At 52.8% G+C, this 22,886-nt stretch overlaps 1 protein-coding gene across 4 annotated transcripts in view; it reads left to right on the forward strand.

Annotated features, from left to right (window-relative positions):
- SUFU (SUFU negative regulator of hedgehog signaling) overlaps positions 1-22,886 on the forward strand; it is a 110,021-nt gene that overhangs the window by 78,965 nt on the left and 8,170 nt on the right. For 2 of the 4 annotated variants that reach the window (XM_015103390.3, XM_060405167.1), the window contains exons 8-11: positions 469-580; positions 14,661-14,795; positions 16,313-16,451; positions 22,083-22,361. In XM_015103390.3, coding sequence (XP_014958876.2) covers positions 469-580; positions 14,661-14,795; positions 16,313-16,451; positions 22,083-22,241 — 545 coding nt within the window. In that variant the 3' untranslated portion in view covers positions 22,242-22,361. Of the gene's footprint in view, positions 1-468; positions 581-14,660; positions 14,796-16,312; positions 16,452-22,082; positions 22,362-22,886 lie in introns of those variants that run through there. The other 2 variants (XM_015103389.3, XM_004020324.5) reach the window with 1 other exon arrangement.

The raw sequence follows: 22,886 nt of genomic DNA on the forward strand, positions 1-22,886 counted from the left end.
CCGAACCCAGAAACTTGTGTCAGGTTCGCCTGCCCGTTCGCGGCAGAGCACTTGCAGCCGTTACTTACATCCAGTAAGCAGGCGGAATTCCTGGGTGGTCTTGGGCAGTGGCTGTCTTGTGAGTCACTGTCTGGACCCATGTTAGGGGTAAGCCTAAGGCCTGTGACACAGGAAAGGAAGGACAGTGGAGGAGAGAGCCCTGCCTTGGAAGGTGCCCTTCTGGGGTCCAGGGCCTTGTCTTCTACAAGCGTGGTGCTCTTCAGACCAGAAGTTTCGGGGGTACATGATGCCTCGTCTGCCCCGTGTCCTCACGCTGCACTCAGATCTCACAGCTGATAGCTGGAGTGGCCTCAGGACCAGCCTCCTCGGGGGCTTTTCCCAGCACATCTGCAGAGCTGGGCTCTAAGGACGGGAATGGGGCTGTTGGGGCCCAGAGAGCCATTGGGTAACTTGGTGATGTCATTGCAGACACAGAGCAGATCCGGGAGACCTTGAGGAGAGGACTTGAGATCAACAGCAAACCCGTCCTTCCGCCAATCAACCCTCAGCGACAGAACGGCCTCACCCACGACCGGGCCCCGTAAGTTGCCCACCCACAGAGGGGGTCAGTCCAGCTTCCTGACAGCAGTGTCCTGAGACTGGGGCATGGGAGCAGTTCTGTCCTTCAGAGCCTGTCCCTATGGCTTGCATGAGAGAGAACAATGCCCAGAGGCCTTTCTGGATGGACTCAGGGTCTCTGGGACACACAGATCCATGGTCATAAGGGCCTCGGAGGGGACCCAGCAGACCAGAAATATAAACAACAGTAAATATTTACACGGGCTATGTGAGCAGATGGGAGGCCAAGTTGGGGCGAAATCTGACTTGGGGCCTCCCAGCCTTGTGGGAGCCCATTGTGCTGAGCACCATTCCCCTCCTTATCTCGGCCTCGGCCAGAGTTGCCCTTCCTTCCTTCCTGGAGCCTGGTCTCCGGCTGATAGCTGCAACCCCAGGGGCCTCCCTGTCTGGCCAGCCCCAGACTGGACGCCTGCTACTGAGGCCCTTCTTCCTGCCTCCCTTCCAGGGGGCCCAGGGAAGGGAAGTCCTCTCAGGCCTCTGCTATCTGTCAACGAGCTCTTTGGAGAGACTTTTGACCACCCGAGAGGTCAGATCTACTTCCTGCTGACCTCTCCTTCTCTGATGGGGACAAATGGTGGGCAGAGCTGGAACAGGACACCCCCCGCCTCTGCCCTTGGTCCCAGGGCAACTCCAGGGAATAGCTGCTGGCAGGGGCAGCCTGGGAACTGGCAGCCCAGAGCAGGAACCCTGCCTGCCAGAGAGGAAGTTGCTGTGTCCTGGGCTAAAAGGGAGGCGGACCACTCCTGCAGGTCCAGGGTGATCCGTCCTTCTTCTGAGAAGTCTTTATTACACATTCACTGTGTGGCAGGCTCAGGACCCAGAGGGCCATCTGGGGTGTAGGCTCTTTTGGGAACACATGAACTGAACGAATTAATTAATTGGCATGATTCTGGCTGTGGATGTAATTTGTTGGAATTAGTTACTTTGAATTTTCTATCTCCAGTTCCTCATCCATGACCCCTAGAAGCGGTAGTGATTTAATGTGCTACAGAAGGGACAAGTCAGCACGATCTCGAGTAGTTAGGGAGGGCTTCCTGGAGGAGGAAGTACATGAGATGGGCCTTGAAGGTGCCCTAGAATTTTAACAAGCAGGAGATGGAGCTGACAGGGATGGAACAGGGAAGGCCTGGCTGGTTAAAGTTGAGGCTGGAACCTGGGAGCAGATTGTGGAGTAAGGAGAGTTGCTCTGGCTGCCTGAGGTGGCCCACCTGGCCAGTCTGCCATCCAGAAGCCATGAGAGTGGAGCTCTTTGGCAGAAGCCTGGAGAAGCCTCCACTGTACCTCTGAGCAGCTTTTAACTCTAGCCAGTGGGTTTCTGCAGCCAGCTGCCTTGAAGGAGCTGGCCGAAGGCACCATCCTCCCCTGGCAGCAGCAGAAGGCCAGGCAGAGTCATGGGGCATCTGGAAACTCTCCACCTGGGAGTCTGGCTCCCATCCCAGGGCCATACTTCTTCCCATGCCCTGAGCTGGGCTTCTTCCTCTGGGCCCTGTTGGCACTGGTGGGAGGTCGGGAGGTACTTGAAGGCTTAAAGACTCAAACAGATTGCCCCATAACTTGTAGACGGTCTTAGTTCAGATGGCCCCTCCACCTCTGAAGGTCTAGGTTTCTGGACAGAAGGGCAGGGGCTCCTGTGGAGGTACCCCACTTGCCCCTGTTGTATATCTGGAACAAGCCTGAACTCTCACACCCTGTCTTGGGCATACTTCCAGCTGCTGCAGCCCCAGCAACCTTTTGCTGGGCTCAAGGTTCTTGGATGCTCACATCTAGCCCAGACTCAGTCTGCTGGGCAGTGGGGATCAGACCTGGTCCACGGGCCATTTGCAGACAATGCAGAGCTGCAGCCTCCACTCTGGCCTGAATTGGCTGAGCTAGAGAGATGGATGAGAGTAGAACAGAGGTGCAACCCTCTGGGGTCCTCTCCCCTCCCTGCAGCTCAGGGACCCAGTCACATCTCTAAGGCGCTGGAATCTGCAGTCTGAAGGGAATTGGCACTGTCTCCTCTAAGGTCATCGGTCCTAGTTACCAATCTGCTAGCATTTGGTTGAGAACTGGTTCCTCCTCCTTCCCCAAGAACAGCGGCCCCCCAGTCTTCAGCTCCCTGTTACCTCAGGATCAGTGGCAGTGGACTCGGCTCACATTAGCAAGCACGAGTGTAATATCTGTGCTGCCCACCCTGGGAGCTGACCCATTTCAGATAAACTGCCTGGATCACGACTGAGAAAGCCGACCCAAAACGTGCTGGCACCAGTATTTGCTTCTCTCCCTGCTGGGGCACAATGGGAACAGGCTGTGTTGTGTCTTTGTATCCAGTTTTCCTTTAGTCAGGCTTTCTGGGCGGGGACTCTGAGATGTGGTCCTCACGGGCCCAACCGTGGTTTGAGGAGGCTGTGGAGATAGAGGGGAGAAGCAGAAGAGCCTGTGGAGCCTGGCCATGAGCAGCGGGGCACTGGCCTGCCTGGGGGACTCGGACGCTCGCTCTTTCCCATCTCAGTAGCAGCCAGCACTACTGGTAAAGTGCGTGTGCCAGGTCACATTCCAAGGGCTTTGTATTAATACCACCGTTGTGGTCACTCTGTGAAGTAGATAATATTATTATCCCCCTTTTCTAGGTGAGGAGGCTGAGGTACAGAGAGGCTAATAAATGCCTTGGTGAGGAAAGGGTGGCACTTAGGGCTGTCCCTCAGCTGTTAACATGGTATTAACTCCTCACGCCATGCTCAGGGCCTGCGTGAGGGACACCCCAGACCTGTCTCTCCCCGTCCCAGGCCGACCTCTTCTCACAAGTTGTAGCATGAATAGAAACCTCTCCCCTGAGGCCAAGGTCCAGGCTGAAGCCCCGAGTTAGAAGCTTACTGTTTGTATTTAACTCGAGGAGGACATGCTGCCAGCCTCAGTGCTTCCAAATCCCCGAGATAACGAGATGTGTCATAATTGGCTCGTTTATACCACAACTCCTTCTTGACACGAAGCCTTGTTGCCCTCATGTTCAGAAACAAAATCAGCCTTACCTCTGACCCCTCCACTGCTTCAGGGCTAGGGGATTTCTTTCTTTCTTGAGGCCTCACTTCCTGCTTCCCAGAAAGGCAGGCCCCTCTGGGTAACCTGCTCCTCTCCCACTCACCCCTGCCAGCCCTCCTCCCACCGTCTTCCCAGAAGGGGAGCCCTTGGCCCTCTTTGGGGCTTCTTCCAGCGTTTCACAACCCCTGCATTCCAGCCATGAAATTTGTATCTGGCTTTTCCCAAGATGATCAGTTGAGAAAAGCCTCCTTCGGCTTGCTGGCGCCTCCCTTCCCACTGCCCGCCCGCGTGAGTTTGGGAAGCAACTCCTCTGTGCCACTGAGGGGAGCCCAACTTAGGCACTGTGCCTGCCAGCATTTGTAAGGACCTAGGTCAAGGGGGGAAAAGTCACTGGCATCCCGTGTCTGAGGTGGCTGGCTGAGACGTGGACTGTGGTACAGAGCCCGGCCTGTGCGCCCCAGCCTCCGCACAGGCACTGGGAGATGAGCGTGGTCAGGTGCACTGCGTGGCGAGGCTCACCCCTCTGTAAACTTGCTCCGGTGCTGGGAAGCTGCCTCGGTGTACCAGCCCTCCTCCTTTTCCCTCTGCAGTGACTCACTGACTGAGGCTGGGGGACCTCTAGGGAGCTCTCTGGATCACATAACAACCCCCCTGTCCCCGCAAAGAGGGACAGGGCTCCTGGGTGTGTGTGCACATGTGTTGGTAGGGAAGGTTCCTGGCTGTGGGAGAAGCCCTTTGTGGTGAGGTACCTTTAAAAAGTACACTAACCATCATCACTGAGCTCTTTCAGTCTTCTGGAATCGCACCAGCAGCACTTAAGGCTGTTTTTTTCTTGTTGCCTTAACTTTCTGGAAAATTAAAGTTTTGTAGCATGACTTCTCCCGTCGTGGCATTGTCAGCTGTACCTTCCTCCAACATGCACCGGAACACAACGTGCGTTTCTCTCCACGTTAAGAAGTGTCTCTGCTCCCATCTGTCTGGCCATTTGAAGAGGGGGTCCCTACTGCCTCAGTCCCCATCTTGAAGAGCTTGTGACCTGGCCAAGGAGTCGTTCTTTAAAGAAAACTGTGTTTTGTTTTCAGGCTTCCCAGGTGACGCTAGTGGTAAAGAACCTGCCTACCAATGCCAATGCAGGAGATGTAAGAGACACAGGTTTGATCCTTGGGTTGGGAAGATCCCCTGGAGAAGGAAATGGCAACCCACTCTAGTATTCTTGCCTAGAGAGTCCCATGGACAGAGAAGCCTGGTGGGCTGCAGTCCATAGGCTCGCAGAGTCAGACATGACTGAAGCTACTTAGCACGCATGTGTTTTGTTTTGTTCAGCCTATGAGGCCCATGAAGATTAATTAGAAGAAGACAGTATCTCGTTTGCATCCAGTGAATTGGGTGAAGGAAGGTGAGTTTCCATCTGGGAAAAGAGCTATGCTGTTGCCGTCACTTCCCGCACACAGGGCAGGCCTGGATAACCCTGCTCCAAGGGCTTCATCGTGTCAGCACAGTGGCCCGCCAGGAGCCCACGTGTCACGTTGGTTCCCCTCACCCCTCCCACCCTGGGGAAGTACGGTTGTTTTCACTGGAGAGAAAACCCAAAAGAAAAAGAAACAGCCCTGTTCTCAGGGGCCCTGCCAGGCCCCACAGGGCTGACGAGGGGAAGGGCCCAGACTCCTGTGAGCCACTGTTGTCTTGCTGAGTGCCTGCCTTCACGTGCCCTTCTCAGAAATATACATTTGAAAGGGCAGAACGAGGGCTCCAAAGGGCTCCTGCCTGGGTGAATTTCTGTTTGAACTCCATTTTCTGTTCGCTTCCCCAAAGAGGTAAAGCTGTGGCCATTGTTAATGCCCCAGCCTCAGAGTTCATGGCCAGGACGTCGAAATTCTCAGTCTACACTGCATCTCCTCCTCCTCGAGTTGCACAATCAGGAGTATTTTTATCACCCATCCTTGATCCTCAGTGTCACCCAACACTTGAGCAGTGAGTCACTTCTCCAGGGAAGGGAAAAGGAAGGCTCAAAGGTGAGAGCTAGAGAGAGGAAATGACTCAGTGTCTCAGGAAACAGAAAGCCAAGGGCTCTAACTGGAGCTGGCTCATTCAGGAGCACAGGGGTCCTCGTCCCCCACCCAAGTCAGACCACGCGGCTGCAGGGTGGAGGTCCCCGGTGCCTGGAGGAGTTAGTAGTTGATGGAGGGATCCACCAACCTTAGCATGATGCTTCCTCACTCTGATTTCTTCACCCACTCTCCATCCCACTATTCTATCATCACATTTTTCTCCTTGGGATGTTCACAGTGAAAATACTGCATTTTGTCATTTGGTTGTTGGTGTTGGCCTTGTACCCTTGTGTCATCCTCATCAGAGCATTTGTCTGGACTCAGCGATAACAGCACCTGTGGAGTTAAGCTGGGGCCCTCACTCCATCCACACCCTGTCCCAGTCCTGCCCTGAAGGAGACCTGCAAGTGCTTCTTTCTCTGGAAAGTTCAGCACTTTCGTCAGCAATCTGAAAGCAAAAGGAACAATCTCCCAGGCTAGTGGGCAGAAGCCAGAGGTTGGACTGGGCTCAGCAGGCCAAACCCACTTCACTTCTGAATCGTTGCCAACCCGGGTGCCCTGGTTCCTGTTCCCTGGCGTCCCCAAGGAGAAGGCCCCAAGTCATGTAGCCAGTGCAGACGTCACCACTGTCACAGGACTGGGATTGTGGCTAAAAGGAGTCACGGTGGTTGGGCTCCTCTCCTTTCTACACTTGCTGCCATTGATAGAATATGACCAACACCCTTAGGCTAAAATGGAAAAATTAAGACTTTTCAATCTGTTGAGAGCAGAGTGGAGAGGAAACATGGCTATGGTTCTGTCAACCTGTGAAGTGTGGGTAGGGTCACCAGAAGCATGTACTGCGATCTGTGCAGTGCTAGAAACAAGGAATCTCTCCTGCCGTTGGAAGGAGAAGGCGTGTTAGGATATATAAAAGGTCCCCTTATACAATGGGAAGTGTAAATAGAGAATGTGTTATATAGACAGGTGGTAAAAAAGAAAGAAATGGGAAGATGTAGATCCGTTGCTGAATTACTGAGGTGCGCCTCTGAGCCATCCCATAAACCATTGCTCAGTGTTCCCAATATAGGAAGGATCCTGGGTTGGACAGGTTCTGTGGCCAAGCAGGCATTTTTACTAAGTATCACCATGTGCCAGGCCCTGTATTGTGGATTACTTTTGTCCCCATTTTACAAATTAGAACACAGAGATTTAGCTAGATTTGATAACTTATCCTGGGTCAATGAGCCAAGATTAAGAAGGTTCAGACCCAAAATTTAAACTTTGGGTTTTTTGAATCCAGATCCAGGCCTCATTACCACTAGGTGCTGCCTATAAAAGAGGATAAAAGTAGAGGAGGTGTCTGCCCCTCCTCAGGAAAAAATAACTGGAAAGAAGGCCACAAAAGTCTCCGAACCGGTGCACAGAGTAAAGCTGGTGTTCGTTTGCCTGCAAACTCCTGAAGGTGACAGATCAGAGAGAAGCACACTAAAAAATAAAGTGAAATCTGCTAGAAGATATGCTCCATCGAAATGAGTGAAGAAAATACTCGGGAAACAAGAAACGGGATCCCCCATGAGAAAGAGGGGAGAGGAATCGCCAGTGTGAAGGTGAAGGGCGATCCCGTGAGGACACCTATGTAGCAAGAATGGAAGGCAGTGAGCTCAGACTGGAGTCATTTGGAAGGATCCTCTGGAGAAATGTCTTTAAGAAGATAAAATTGATAAATATTTGCTCTGTTTGAAAGTCTTGGGACAATCTGCAGGCCATTGGTAGTCAGTTTAGGACTGAATTATTGAAATTCATAGAAAACAATAGTTATTAAATACAAGAAAAACAGAAAATTACGCTAAAAAGGAAAAGTAATCATAGTGTATACTACATGAAAGTGAAGTGAAAGTGAAAGGCGCTCAGTCATGTCTGACTCTTTCCCACCCCATGGACTGTAGCCCACCAGGCTCCTCTGTCCATGGACTTCTCCAAGCAAGAATACTGGAGTGGGTAACTGTTCCCTTCTCCAGGGGATCTTCCCAACCCAGGGATAGAACTCAGGTCTCCCACACTCCAGGCGGATTGGTTACCAGCTGAACTACCAGGGAAGCTCAGTTGTAAATAGCATTAGTAAAACAAACTTACAGTACAGGTATCTTGGGAAGGAGGGAGTGTGAGATGAAAGGGAGCTAAAAGCTCATCTTCCGTAGCAGGAAGTCAATGGGTATAGCCTAAAAAGGGAATAACGGGAATTGGAAAGTACGTTAGAGGTATTGAGGAAAGTTAAAGAAGTGATATTGTAGGAGCTGTTACAGCTTACCCTGTATAGTGAAAAGAATGACATATTCCAGGTATAAATCACAGAATTGGCACTAAAGTAATCCCTTGTCACTCAGAGGAACTTCAGCTTCCCCAGCATCAGGCCGAGAGCTCAAGGTGACCGTCGTGTAACTGTCTGACAGGCCTCCTAAGAGCGTCTTGCCGTGGGGTGAAGGAGTTGATGGAGTGCCTTGCGTGCACCTGACTGACTGGCAGGGAGGCCGATGCCATAGGTGTGACAGGTCCTTGGGACAAAGTTCTAGGTAGAGCAGGGTTCAGGAGGGAAAACCCTGGGCCCTGTCAGAACACTGCTTGGTCAGTGGTCCTTAGAGGGAGGGTCCCTACAACCTTGGAAGGGACTTTGTTGGGGATTAAGTGACAAGGGATTCCTGTGGCTAAGCTTGGAAGATACTGGCGTACACAAAGTGAAGCTGATTTGTTTGCCCTCCATAGTCCTCCTCAGATTCCTCGAAATGCCAGCATTTTATGAATCTCCCATCTGAGATGCAGTGTGCTACATCCAGCCCTTGCCACATCTGCTTTTCTAGAAGTGTGTCTTACATTAAAATTCCATTGAATGCCCTTTGGGAAGCCCTGCTGTGGTTTCTAGGAAGCAATTCTTTTTAAGAGTTCAGGGGGAAAAAAATAGATGTGTCTTCGTGGCCTTGGAAACCCCAGAAGGAAAGACCACTCAAAGGGATGGGAGGCTGTTAAGAATAAATATTGTGGTTATATGTTTGCTGGCATCAGAAAGACCTAGGGGTTTTGTCTCAGCCCTTTATTGCCTCATTGTGTGATTTGGGTCTAGTTATTTAAGTATCTGAGTTTCAGTTTCTTCATCTGTAAAATGGGAAAAATAATACCTATTTATAAGGTTGTTACACGGTTCATGGCAAGAATACTGAAGTGGTTTGCCATTCTCTTCTCTAGTGGACCATGTTTTGTCAGAACTCTCCATTGTGACCTGTCCATCTTGGGTGGCCCTGCACGGCTTGGCTCATAGCTTCACTGAGTTATGCAAGACTGTGATCCATGTGGTCATTTTGACTAGTTTACTGTTATTATGGTCCTGATGCTGGGAAGGACTGAGGGCAGGAGGAGAAGGGGGCGACAGAGGATGAGATGGTTGGATGGCATCACCAACTTTATGGACACGAGTTTGAGCAAGCTCCGGGAGATAGTGAAGGACAGGGAAGGCTGGTGTGCTGCAGTCCATGGGGTCACAAAGAGTCAGACATGACTTAGTGACTGAACAACAACAATAGGGTTGTTATAGAAATGAAAGGAACAAATATATACAGGGTTTAGCATAGGACCTGGCTCCATAGTTGGGCTTCCCAGGTAGTGCAATGGTAAAGAATCCACCTGCCAATGCAGGAGGTGCAGGAGACATGGGTTCTATCCCTGGGTCTGGAAGATCCCCTGGAATAGGAAATGACTTCATAGTTCGTACCTCTTATTATTATTGTGGATAGTCCCCTGAAAACTGAAAGGAGGTGTAATATCTCTGGGGATCCGTACAGATATGTAGAGAAGTCTTTATGTAACTCAGAATATTTTTGAAGAATTTGAACAAAAGCTAGAAGAAGTATGTTAGACCAACAAGAAAAGCTGAAACTCAAGAAGAGCTAAGTCTTGTAAAAAAAAAAAAAAAGTGCTATGATCAGCAAAAAAGGACTATTTTTTATACTTCTGTTTAGAATGAGAAGAAGAAAACCTAGGTCCTGTTGTTTGGACAGAGCGAAGTTAATCAGAGAAAGAGAGGCAGCAAAAATTTACTCTAGTTCTGTTAGCTTCCATCTCAAATAGAATGGTTATCAGACTAGGAAGAATCACACAGGCATTGATAAAAGAGGATTGAAGCCATGATTTCCAATCTCCTGGTCCACATGTACTGCACCCCAGAACACCAGTCCAATTGGCAGACGAGATTCAGGAAGCTGGTGTCAGTAATCTCTGAGGGAATGGGAGAGAGGTGTTGGCAGACTGAAAGCACTCAGAAGTTCCAAGATGCAAAAAGCATCTTTCGCTCTCTAGACTAGCGAGCTTGGTGTCAACTCACAGGGAAAACTCTGGGCTAGATTGTTCAGTGAGTAGGCTGTGAACACTCCCTAAGGAAAAACAGTGAGGCTTGCTTTCATAGAGTCAGGCCTGCCGGGCCTTCCTCACTTCCTTTTTAGAAACACTTAACCTATTTCTACTTGGTAGATAAAGGAAGTGCTATAGACCTCATATAGGTGGGGGTGAGCAAGACATTTGGAGAATATCTTCTGACATCATCATTGGCAAGACACAGAAACGTCTACAGAACATCCAGGAGGGTGAGGGACATAGCGGTGGAATGGTTGCGTTGATTATAATCGGTTGGATGAGCATACCCAAAGAGTAATGATGTCAGTCTGTCAGCCCGTCTGCCTGGCCCTGTCCTGTTCACTGTTTAATCAAAGCCTGGGATGAGAACAGAGATGGCAAGTTTATCAGTTTTGTCAGTGATGTGAAGTCAGGGGAAATGCCAATATGATGTGTGCCAGAGCCAGGTTTCAGAAATATCCGGACCGCTCGAAACCCTAGCTGAGTAACAGCAGAGTTCTGTTTTAAGCTCCAAATCATCTAGCGTACACACAGGCGGGGGAAGAAGAGGTTTAAGCTCAGTCCATGGGAGAAAGCCTGAGGGGGATTTGTTGACGGAGTGCGGTATAAGTTGGTAGTATGACGAGGTTACAAAGAATGGACAATTTGATGACAGTGTTAATAGAAAAAAAGTATCCCAAGCAAGAAAGCTCACAGTCCCTCTGTGATCTGTGCTGGTTAAACCACGTACTGTATTTCCACACATGGCACTTCAGCTTCACTTCTGGACATGACACTAGAGTTTGACAAGCTAGGGTGAATGCAAGGGAGAGTTACTTGGATGGATGGATGGATGATTTAGGACCTTATCTTAAGAATATAGTTGAAAACCACAATAACAACAGCAAAGAATATCGTTGAAAGTTGGGGCCACAATCTTGGAAGAGAAACTCTTGTTGGGCTGTGGGAGCAGCCTCGGGGATGTACAAGGCTGTCATGGAGGATGAATTAACCTACTTCTGGCTGACTTGAGGACCAGTGGATGAGAATTGCAGGAAGGCTCATTGTGCTCATTGCACAGGAAGGGAGCCCTGCCAGCACGTCCCTCAGCAGAACAAAGGCCTCAAGGGATTTTGTTGACCTGTAGTTGGGCCTTCCCAGAATACCAGTGGTTGACCAGGGCCCACAGTGACTCCTGCCCCATCTCAGACGTCCCCCTCCCAAGCCCAGGGTAAGGACCTTTGCTCAGAAAGGGGGACTGACTTGGCTAGAGGCACTTGGATTCTGGGCCCAGGGTAAAGGCAAATAAGTCTCTATTAAGCTATCAACATTCCTGCATGAGGAGCAGATAGACTTCTAGAGGCAGCCTGCTAACATCCTGGTAATGCATTCCAGATACATTTTGAGTACCTACTACATCCCAGGCACTGTTTGATGCTTCACCTAGGTCATCTCATTTAATCCTTATAAGGAAAGGGTATTATTATTCTTCCCATCAAGAAGATAGTAAAGCTTGGAGAGAGGTTAAGTTATTTGCCCAAGGTCATATGGGACTCAAACCCCAAACCTGCGTTTATTAGCCACCCTGCCTCCCCAAGCATACTTCATCACCTGGCTCCACCTCCCCAGCAGCCCCTGGAGGTTGCTGGCCTCCACGCCTTCCCTGGGAGCAGTTCTCCCCTCCAACCCTGAAGCTCTGCCTTCCCCTCCACTAGGAACTCAGGGAGAAAACAGCCCAGCTGAAAAATTAGGCCACGCTGGCAAGCACACTACTTATTTTTTTATGACTAAGATTAAGCTGACAACCGTGCAAAACATTGCAAACCTGTGTCGGCTGCAGATTTAATACCTCACCCAGCCCACACAAATAATTCATGCTTCTGCATCGATGTCCAGAAAAAACAAATCAGCAAAAAGCTGGCTCCTGCGTGTGTGCGTGCGTGCGTGCGTGTGTGTGTGTGTGTGTGTGTGTGTGTATCTGCCCTGTTTCCATTGAAGCAGCAGGCCGGAAATACCCAAGCTCCAGGACTGCAGATCTAGCATTTTGCAATTTTTTTTTTCTCTTTAAAGATTAAAGTACGTTTTCAAATGATTGAAGGTTGGTGGGAGGTGTAAATGTGGGCACTTGTCACATTAATTCTTCAGATGATTAAGTTCTTTTCCATTTCTTTAAAGCTGTTTGCACTTGGGTTTGATGTCCTCGTTCTGGGTGAGTGTGTTGTAGCAGTTACCAAGGTGACTTTAGCTGACTTTCAACAATTTATTTTTCCCTCCAGCTTGAGACGTCTCTAGCCCTATGTGCTGTTGATTCTGCTCTCCCAGCCCCCTGCCCCCACCCCCCAGTTGCTATTCATCTGCATTTTTGCCTGTGTCAGAGAGGCCCGCTGCCTGGCCCCATCTGGCAGCTGGGCTGGGAGCCTGGTGGTGGGTGATGTGTCTCAGAGGTGACACAGGGAGGTGATGGTGAGAGTCACACCCTGGTTCTTCCTCTTAAACTCACTCTGTAACTGTAGGCTTATCCCCTCTCCTATCTGAGCCACAGTCTCCTTACCTGTACAAGAAGGGTTAACCACAGAAAAATTTACCTGCTATAAGGTCCTACTCTGGAGCAGAGTAAGGGCTCACCAAAGAGGGCTGCTGCCTTTCCTGAGTCCTGCTCTTGTCCAAGCCCCAAGGCTGATGTTTGGTGTTGCCCTCCTCTGAAGGGAGGCGTGGTGGCCAGGGCCTCAGGGGAAGAGAGCTGGTCAGAGGTCTGAGGCTCCCTCGCTGGCCTGCCACAGCCCAGCTCTCTGACCTTGGATGCTTTATCGGCTCTCTTTCTTAAAGGAAAGAGGTAGATGAAACACCCTCAGAGTTTCCTTCCAGCCCTGAAATTCTGTGACCTGCTTGGCCAGCGTGTTTTGTCTTCTTCACAGGTCTCCTGAAAGGGCTTGTCAAAGGAGGTGCTAGGCCAAAGGGCAACTCAGAGTTGGCTCTGGGAGCCCAGAGAAAGAGACTACTTTGTGAAAGAGCAGTCACATCTGGGGGTGGATCCACGCAGCTGGTGGGAATGGTCCCTGTTAGTTGGGCTTATAAGTCGCTGCCTCAGCGGGGCCCCGTGCTGCGCCATGTCACCCTCCATCCTGCCTACTGACCTCACCTCCTCCCTCTGGGGAGGTGCTGAGTGTCGGGGTGCCTCTTGGGCCACAGGCTGCAGCCCTCAGACCTCCAGTGTGTAAGGAGGTTATCAAACCCAGACATCCTGGATGGCTTCTGCCGCTTGAATGATAAATGCCTAAAGCTTCTCCCCCAGTATTTCTTTATTACATTTATTCATGTTTGGCTGTGCCGGCTCTCCGCTGTTGCGTGTGGGCTCTCTCTAGTTGCTGGGGCTACTCTCTAGTTGTGTTGCACGGGCTTCTCATTGTGGTGGCTTCTCTTGTTGCCCAGCACAGGCTCTAGGCACACGGGCCTCAATATTTGTAGTGCAACGGCTCAGCTGTGGCACACGGGCCTAGTTGCTCCTTGGCATGTGGAGTCTTCGCAGACCAGGGATTGAACCCACATCCTCTGCGTTGGCAGGCAGATTCTTACCCACTCCCCCCCAGGGAAGCCCATCACCCAGTATTTTGATTGGACACTTGAGTAATTATTTTGAAATTCACAGTCCAAACGGGGATCTAGTCTTTTGAATGAGATCAGCGGGTAACCCTCACTTCCGGCTGGGGCAGATTTGCGAGGTCCTCACTGGGGGCAGCTGAATTTGAAAGAGTGAATCTTAGATTGCAAAGGGGCCCTGTGGCCCAGCTGTGGAACAAGCTGTGGGTGGGAAGCAGGATGGGAAGGGGTGTGAAGCCGCAGTGGCAACGTGCCGTGGCGGGAGCCTCAGTCAGGAGGAATCTGGTACCGCACTGCTGGGGCCTCATTGCCCAGTAGGGTGGTGGCCGGTCCCGCTGCCCAGCCAGACTCCTCCTGAATCCCGCGAGCCTTGCTCTCCACCCTTCGGTGAGGCTTGTGTCATTTCCTGTTGGATGAAGGGTGTGTATGTCACTGTAGCTGTGAGCCGCCAGCAGGAGTGTGCATGCTCTGAGCCTGCTCTGATGTCACAGCCTTTTCAGGGTCAGCTGGAAGGAAGCTTTCAGAGCCAAGTCTCCTGGCACTCTGGCACCCCAGCATTGGAGAACTTGGGATCCGGGGCTCCGGGGCAGCAGAAGGGCTCCCAGAGACCCCTGCTGCTATCTGAGGGAAGAACAAACCACTGTGACATAGCTTTCCTACAGTGTGTTGGCCAAAGATGAGGTTTCAGAACTAGACCCACCTGTGACCAGATCCCGGCTCCACAGCCCCCGCTGTGCAACCTGGACAAGTTACATCACTGTCTTGATCCCAGACTCCTTATCTGTTAAAGGGCCGTAAAAATCGTGCCCACCTCACGGGGGCGCTGTGCCCACCATGCAAGGGGTGCTTCGCACAGCAGCTGGCACTTGGCAAATGCGGGCTGAGTGAATGGTGGCTGTTCTCTTTATCATCAGTCACCATCCTTGTCGTTGCACAGGAGCCCAGCCTGGGAGCCTCCCGTCCTGCTCTGCCCTACGGTTTTCACCTTGTGCTGAACCTGTTCCTGTGCTTGCTTCGCAGGAGCCGCAAAGACAGCCTGGAAAGCGACGGCTCCACGGCCATTATTCCCCACGAGCTGATCCGCACGCGGCAGCTAGAGAGCGTCCATCTGAAATTCAACCAGGAGTCAGGAGCCCTCATCCCTCTCTGCCTCAGGTGAGCGCCGCAGAGCACAGCTTGGCTTCAAGGAGCTACCAGGCCTGTGCTTGCCCCCTCATGCCTTGGTGCAGTCTAGGACCTTGGTGGGGAGGAGAGCTAGTCAGGGAGTTCCAGCCTGGGCCTGTGGGCAGGCCTGTGGCCCCCAAGCCCACCAATAGCCCCCACGTCATTGAAGAGCTCTCCTTTGTGCAAAGAAGTGTTCCCCCAGCCCTGTTCCCTTACAAAGGTCCAGTAACCTAGGGTGTCTCAGACCACCCCCCTGCCATCCCACCAGCCCAGTGGCAGGGGCCCTGGTAGCACTGGGGTGGTAGGGCAGGGGCTCCAATGGGTGGGACTGTGTTTTCTCCTGCTTTGCTGTTTTTTCCGTGCAAAACACTCAGTTTTATACACCCTGTGGCCCACATACTCCTTGAGGGACTCAAAAGTCCAGACTGTGTCCCTTCTGCCGCCATCCACAGTGCTAGAAACCCAGCCCCAGGGCCAGAATGCAGCTCCCTGCATGAGGACGCTGCCCTGCGGGAACCTGTGCAGCTGGCTTCCTCCACAGCCCTGGGGTTCCACCCTCAATTTTACAGCAAGAATAGCTGTAAACCCAGACAACAGTGACAGGAAAGAAGGGGGTTGTACTTGCTGGGACCATCCCCACTATCCCAGAGCCTGGGTGGAAACCAGCCTGGCCCAACAGGGCAAAGACAGCCAGTGGTCAGAGTGACCAGTGGCTGGCCGGGCCCCTATACAACCCCAACACCCCGCCAGGAGCCCAACTACCTCCTCCCCCAGCTCCCTCTCCGGCCCAGGCTCAGGGCCTTTAGGCTGGTGAAGGGTTAATCTGAGGCAGCCTGAGGAAGCCAGGAGCAGGTTTTGCTTCCTTTGCTGACTGACATCTCTGTCCCCACAAGTTGCCCCTGCCCACCCTTCCCCCAGGTGTTATTTCCAGACTGGGGGTTAACAATAACTTCTGTGGCTCTCTCAGAGTGACCCTACTTGGCTTCAGCCTTTTTTAAAGATATGGACTTGGTAACCATTTAAATCTCACGAGAGGCCTGGGAGTGGGTGGACCAGACACAGGGTTGTGCTGTGAGGGCGCCGTGCCATCACCCAGGGGTATGGGAAATTTGTTTAGGGGCTTCTTCATCCCCACCCTCCAAACAAAGAGGGGCCCGATCCCCCTTTTAGCTCTGGGCCTGACCTTGGGCATGTTACCACCTGGCCCCTCTGGCCTCAGTTTCCTCACCAGGACACAGAAGAGGTGGACCTCTCTCCCCTTGCAGCCCCTCTGAACGCTGCTCTGATGTCTGCCAGCCTTGAACACTTCGGAAGGATGACAGTAGAGATCGTGAGAGGCTTCTCTTGGGAGGTGTTGAGATGAGCATGTTTGGTTAAGTCCCCTGTTAGTGGGCAGGTGGTCAGTCAGGAGGGCATTTTCTAGGCACCCCATCCCGGGAGCATAGCCCCCACAGCCCCCGAGCGCCCTGGCCAGGCCCCCTCTCACTGTCTCACGTTCCCACCCCCAGGGGCAGGCTCCTGCACGGACGGCACTTTACATATAAAAGTATCACAGGAGACATGGCCATCACCTTTGTCTCCACGGGAGTAGAAGGCGCCTTTGCCACCGAGGAGCACCCTTACGCAGCCCACGGACCCTGGTTACAAGTGAGAAGGCTCTTTCTCTTCTGCCTGCCTCCTTTCCTGTGCCCACAACCTCCCTGTCCTCCCTTGGCAAGCTCCGGGGGTGCCTTCCTGAGGGGCCAGTGGTGAGATGCCATGTCGTGTGTGGATGCTTCCACCTAGCCCACCAGCTCTAGGAGCACTTCCTGGCCTCTCCCTGTCCCCCAAGACAGGAACGGTAACTTTCCAGGCTCTGGCTGTGGATAATTCTGTTTGCCATAGAAATTCAGTTTTGAGGGATGTGCGACTTTCTGCATTTCAGATAAACCAAGGTACAGGAAATGAGGGGTGCAGCAGGGTGGGAGGGAGTGTGGAAGCCACTCTCTGCTATATGGGGAAGCCCACCAGAATACCTAGAAAGTAGGCATCTGAACCTGGACCGGGCAATGGGCTGTGATGGGCAGGTCTCAGCAGACCAAGCCTGCCCCCTCTCATCTAATGGTCCTCCTGTGTTCCTGACGGACACCTAGCTTCTCAGTGCAAACCTGCTGGCTTTTTCCAGAACACTTTGTCCTTCCTTTGCTCTTCTGGCTTGGGCACAGCCTCGGGCCATTGCCAAGCAGGGTACCCAGACCTGACAGCCACAGGCCTCCTTCCAATCCCCACCCTGCCCAGGTCTCTAACGGGTGCTTGGCCTGGTCCAACCCACTCCCAGATGTAGCAGAGGAACAACATCCTATTTTGTCTGTTGGGGGCATGGGAGAAGGAACACGCCACCTTACCTCTCGGAAAGGGAATCTGACCCTAATGTAAAAGATGACTCTGCCTGTCTGTGGTGTGTCCTGGGCAGTGGGGGGCAGCAGTGGGCAGGGGGATTACAGTAGAGAGGAAGAGAATTTTGCTGGTTCTGTGGGTTTAGGCCAGTCTGGGGGGTCTGTGAAGTGTATTTACCATTAACGTAGGCATGCTGTGTGTGTGTGTGTGTGTGTGTGTGTGTGTGTGTGTGTGTGTGTGTGTGTGTGTGCCTCTTCAGGCTAGCTCCTCCCTCCCCCTCCCCACCAAAATACTAACCCTTAATTAAAACAAACAGCAAACAAAGGATACCAACCAGACTCCCAAGACTAAGCTGAGGTAGAAATGGAAGCCAGTGCTTTAGGGATATTGTGTTCCATAAATTATCTTGCCTTTTTCCACTGTTGTTATTACACTGTTTCATAACAAAATTACTTTGAACCATAAAGTTATAAATACATTTAAAAGTCCCACTTGGTAACATTAGATTTCTGTCCATGTGGTGTTGGTAGTTACCTTAGGAAAAGCTCTGAAGTATAGCATTTGAAATTAGCCCAGAACAAGTGGAAAGCAGGGGCGGCACAGAGCTGGGAAGGAGTGAGGGGTGGACCATGCAGGAGACCCTGCCCCTGACAGGTCAGAGGTCATCATCCCCAGCGGGTGACAGTGTGTTGACAGGTCTCAGCAGAAGTGTCCTCAGTGCTTTGCGTATTGAAGGTTAAGCACTTTTTCTTGGGAAAGTAGAAACTAGAGCCTCCCCAACTCGAGAATAAGTGCCACCCAGTTGCCTTTGACATGCTAGACTCTGAACCTGTCCTTGGAGCCCCACCATCCCTCCTGGAACATCTTCCTGCCTGGGGTGGGGGTAGGGGGTCAGCATCTGCAGTTCTCAGCAGCCTGGTGACCTGGGCCTCCAGAGGGCTCAGCACGTGTCACGTTGCTCCTCATTCCCCCCAAAGGTCTGGACCCAACCCTGGTTCCCAAGCCCCTGATTCCCTAGCTGCTGGGGTTTCCTCCCAGCTCGGCTCCCCTACGCCTCCCTGGCAGCCCCTCAGCCAGCTCGAGCACTCGCCCCGCTGACTCCCAGCACATGGTCCCCTCCCAGGCGCTGTTGCCCGGGGAACCGGAGCGGTGGGAACCAGCCGCTGGCCTCGGCATGTTTCAATAAAGTCGCTGTGCTGGGAGCTGCTTAATCAAAGGCCTGTGTTATGGGCTCATTAGTGTGGTCCACCACGGGGGCCAGCTCACAGGGGATCTCCCGGGAAGGCTGGCTGGGGCCCGCTCCCCAAGCATGCACCCTAATTCACCCAGGGGTTTCTCAGGCCCTGTCCAAGGAGCCTTGGGAAACCCTCTGCCCCTGCCCCCAGCCCAGCCCTCCTCGTCTCCCCACCCCCAAAGCAGTCAGCACTTTCTGCATCTGACTGCCAGCATCAGCCCGCCTTCCTCTCTAGGGTCTTGCCACTGTGGTCACAGGCAGCTCCCTGGCTTGTGGGAACCTGGGCTTGTAATTACTTGTGGGCCTCTCAGTCTCCCCCTGGGGCCGCCTGTCTCGCTGGGAGTCTGAGGACCTCCTGGAGGTCTGGGGTCAGGCTCCGGGTCACCAGTGAAGGCCTCGTCCACTGGGCCAGGAAAGACACCGGGCCCTTTGGAGGGAGACCCCAGCAGAGAGACTTGCCTTCACCTCCTATGGGAATCTCTCCCTCATGCTTCTGGATTCTAGGATGTCTCCCTGGCCCCTGTGTGCCCCGGCCTGTGGGGGCAGGGAGGCAGGAAGGCACTGAATGCAGCAGCCCCAGGACTGAAGAAACCCAGACTTCTGTTCTCTTGGCTGCTGCTGGGACACTCTCCGTTGGTCCCAGATGAATTGGGAGGGGCTAGGATGACTTTTCTTGCATCAGCCTTCAACAGCCTTGGAAGCCCTCGCTCCCAGCCTTGGCACCTTGTTCTGGCCTCCAGCCCAGGCCTGCTATCTCTTGGGGAAGTGGCATGGCAGAGACACCCCACATGGGAGAAGATGACAAAGGAGAGCCTGAGAGAGAAAGGCAGAAAGTGTAGCCCCAGACAGGCCCCCACACCCACCAGCTCCTGGGCCGGCACCTGCCTAGAGGCTGCCCCCTTTCTCCAGGTCCACGCTCCGCCCCCACCCCACCCCCCCAATCTCTCCAGCCCCAGGAACGTCAAGGCCTGGCGCACAGAAAGGCAGGGCTGCCTGCCACCCCAGAGTGAGCACAGCGGACACTCCCCGCTTCCTGGAGGAACTGGAGAGGCAGGAATCCTCCAATTCCTTAGGCTCTTCAGCTTCCGGAGGTTGACACCAGACTCCTCTGTCCGCCCTACCCTTGGCTGTTTTTATCTCTGCTGAGATGGTGAATGCTGTCAGCCAGCTCCAGAGGAGTACAGGAGGGTCTTTGGACCTGGGGAGGCCTGCCAGCATCGCTCCGCACACACCTTCCCCCAACATTCCTCAACCCAGTGGCTTTAACAAGCCTCTCTCCCTTGAGTCTGTCAACACTGGGCTGTTAGTCTCTGAGCGGGAGCCTGGCCCAGAGCTGAGTCGTTCATCCGTCCCCAGCCAAGATTGATCTGAAGGGGGAGAAGTCGGCCCCAGAGGTCACTCAGAGGTCACATCACCAAATATGAGAATATTTTTTTTAAGCCCTGCAATGCTTTCTCAGCTGTGTGGTGTCTGACGGCTCACCCAGGTGGCCCCCCTTTCCCAGCCATTCTCTGCCAGCCTTGATGGGAGGCCTGGGCCTTGGGAGAAGACGCCCAACAGCTGTTCAAGTGGGCTTCACTTCTCCAGGCCAGATCTGGGGAGTCACTGCCAGGCTCTGCTCCTCGCCCAGTGGCTGACTCACCCCCCCCACCCACCCTGTGGACAAGCCTCAGCCTTCTCCTGTCCCATGCACCCATTTGGACATTGTGTGGAAGACACTTGGTGAACCCTGGTCTAGGCCCTGTGCAGCTCCTCTTGCTTGCCTCTGCTATTTCTCCTTCCACTGTGAACGTGGAATCCGAGAACACCTTTGCTTGGCTGTCCGAGGGTCCTCGTTGTCCCAGGTACAGCCATAGGGCTTCAGTCCCAGCACTGTGCCTGGGGAGGTACAGGAGAGAGGACTGAGAGGGCCTGTCGGGCCCTCACCAGCTGCCAGCTAGAGCAGACGTCTGAGCCCGCTCCTGGCCACCTCAGCCAACCCCTCGCCACCCACCGAGAACAGGAAATGAATGTGGCCTCACTGTGCGGCTGCTGCAGCGGTACCTGCCACACCCGCACCTCTGCCCCTGAGCCTGGGGGTGGGGAGTAGGGGTGCTCCAGGCTATTGTCTAGCTTTTGTCCGGCCTGTTGGTGTTGGGGGGACGCAGACTGGATGGCTTCCTGGTCCCTGCCTCCTCCCTGCCATCATGGGTGCCAGAGTAGCTCCTTGGCAGGCCCTACCCTGTAAACAACACATTTCCTTCCCTGAGAGAAGGAAAGGGAGGGAAAAAGAAAGCCAAACTTGTTGGGAAGCAAGAACAACGTGTCAACACGAAGAGCAAACAAGGCCCCAGACAAAGTGCGGATTGTCACACCGAGGGGAAGGAGTGGGCATTGTCAGTGCTGTTTGCAGACTCAGAAATATCACTGACCGCAGACATCTGAATCAGATCTGCAGTGGCTGGGCCCCTGCCTGCCCCACCGCCAGGCCTGCTCAGAGCAGGCACGATGAAAGATCACTTTTCAGGTTCCTTCTGGAACTTGCCGGGGCCTGGGGAATTGGGAAGATTGTTGACGATCCTCCATCTTCACCCGCCAGCCAGGCTATCCTAAGGCACTGGGTGTGAGCGCCTTGGAGTAAGTTGCTGGCCTGTGTTCCAAGCCCTCTCCTTGATCAAAAGCGGAGCCTGAGAGTGGGGGGCAGGGAGCCACTGCCCCCCTCACAGATCTACCAGTCAGAGCTGGTGAGAGAGCTGCAGCCACTAACTCATCTCTGTTGGTTAAACCTGGGCCTAGACCCACTGCCCCTGTGAGTGTTTCCCCAGGGTACCCTCCACCAGGATCTCCTGCAGGGAGGGGTTGGTTGCCTTTTTAAAATGCAGATCCCTTGACCTAGCCTGAGCTACTCAGATTCAGGTCTGGAAGGTGCCTGGTATCTCCAGGTTTTCAAAATCCTCACCAGGGAGTTTCTTCTCAGATTGCTTGGGGGGCTTCCCCCCTCACTGGAGCATCTTCTCCCTCCGAGGGCTGTTTGAGCACAAACATAAGCATCTTATGCCCAGTTCTTGGTGATCATGAGCATCAGTGAGTGCTGTTTCAGTATTTGTATTATTTCTACTGCTGTTTTCTGGACTGGAGCAACTGTCGCCTCATGTGCACGTTTACCAAGCTGACCTGGAAATCTGCCCCATTGGAAACTATATCGGGGTATGGTTTGCCTTCCTTTCCACTTGGCCAACCTGGTTTTGAACAGCTGCATGTCTGTGATGCCCAGGGTTCCAGCCCTCTTGAGCTGAGCAGGTGGCCAGGAGATGTGTCGCTGGTTTTCCAGGCCATTGGGTTGAAGCCAGAGTCACTTCCACCTCCCCCAGCAGAGAATAGAAGTCAGCTCTGAGTATATGAGGCTTCTAGAATTGAGGTGCCCTCCCCAGACAAAAAAAGAGCATCTTCTACCACCATGATGTCAGGTCACTGCTCTTCTAAAGTCCAGACTTGACTTGTCTTGACACCCGCTCGAATGCACAGTGGAAATGATGGTTACCTTCCTCACAGGATGGCCCTAAGATGATACCAGTCAAGCACTTAGCCCTGTGCCTGGCACATGGAGGAGGCACTGGTGCTTCTGCTGCTGGCGGTGTTATCCTTACTGCTGTCATTCTCATAACCCTTCTTATTATTATTTGTGGCAGAGCCAGGCAGCTCCATGGGGACCCAGGGAGCTTCAAGAGTCCCAAGTCCCAGAACTGCACAGGCTTTTCCCACAGTTGCATCACAACGGCGTGTCTGTTCCTCGTGAGAGCATCCAGAAGCTGCTGCGTCGTGGCTGTCTATCTCCAGTGTCCTGTTGATAGGATCTGTTAACATTCTCAGCTCCAAGTCTGAAGTATACAAAGAACAGGGCCTGTTTGTTCAATTCAAGCTTCTAAGGTTTAACTCCCAAAGGAAATTAAATTAGGTGCCTGGAGCTATGACAGTCTGTCGTGTTTCTTTGTAGGGAATGTCACCCTTAATATCATGCAGATCTTGTGTATAATTTTCCCCATTCAATTCTTTTAAAATAATGTGAAATTTCCAGCAGGAACCAGCCAGTCACCAAAAGTGAAAATTGAGGAGCCACTAGGGTTTGTCCCTCCTTTTCGTCCTGCCATCCCCTCCCCCAGCTGAGTATAAAATGAGTCCACACACAGATATTAATAGTACACACTTGGTACACTTTGGTCTACCAAAAGCCACCGTAACTCACACTCTCTCCACCAACTCCGCACTTTTGTCAGAAGAACTGGCTTAGTACTGAACTCCTGTTACTGGGGTTATTTTTCCCATTTCTCCAGCTCTTTGGAGTCTCTCTGTGTGGTCACCATTCCTGTGAACCCTCCTCCGTCCCCGCTCACCCCCAGCCCTAGTTACAATCCCAGGCCTATTTACCTCTCTGGCAGAAATGTCCGCCCTCCCAAGTATTTGTGGGTTAGAAATCAGTTCAGCCTGGCCCGGAC

Source organism: Ovis aries, chromosome 22 (genome assembly GCF_016772045.2).
Source record: "Ovis aries strain OAR_USU_Benz2616 breed Rambouillet chromosome 22, ARS-UI_Ramb_v3.0, whole genome shotgun sequence".
Lineage (NCBI taxonomy): Eukaryota > Metazoa > Chordata > Mammalia > Artiodactyla > Bovidae > Ovis > Ovis aries.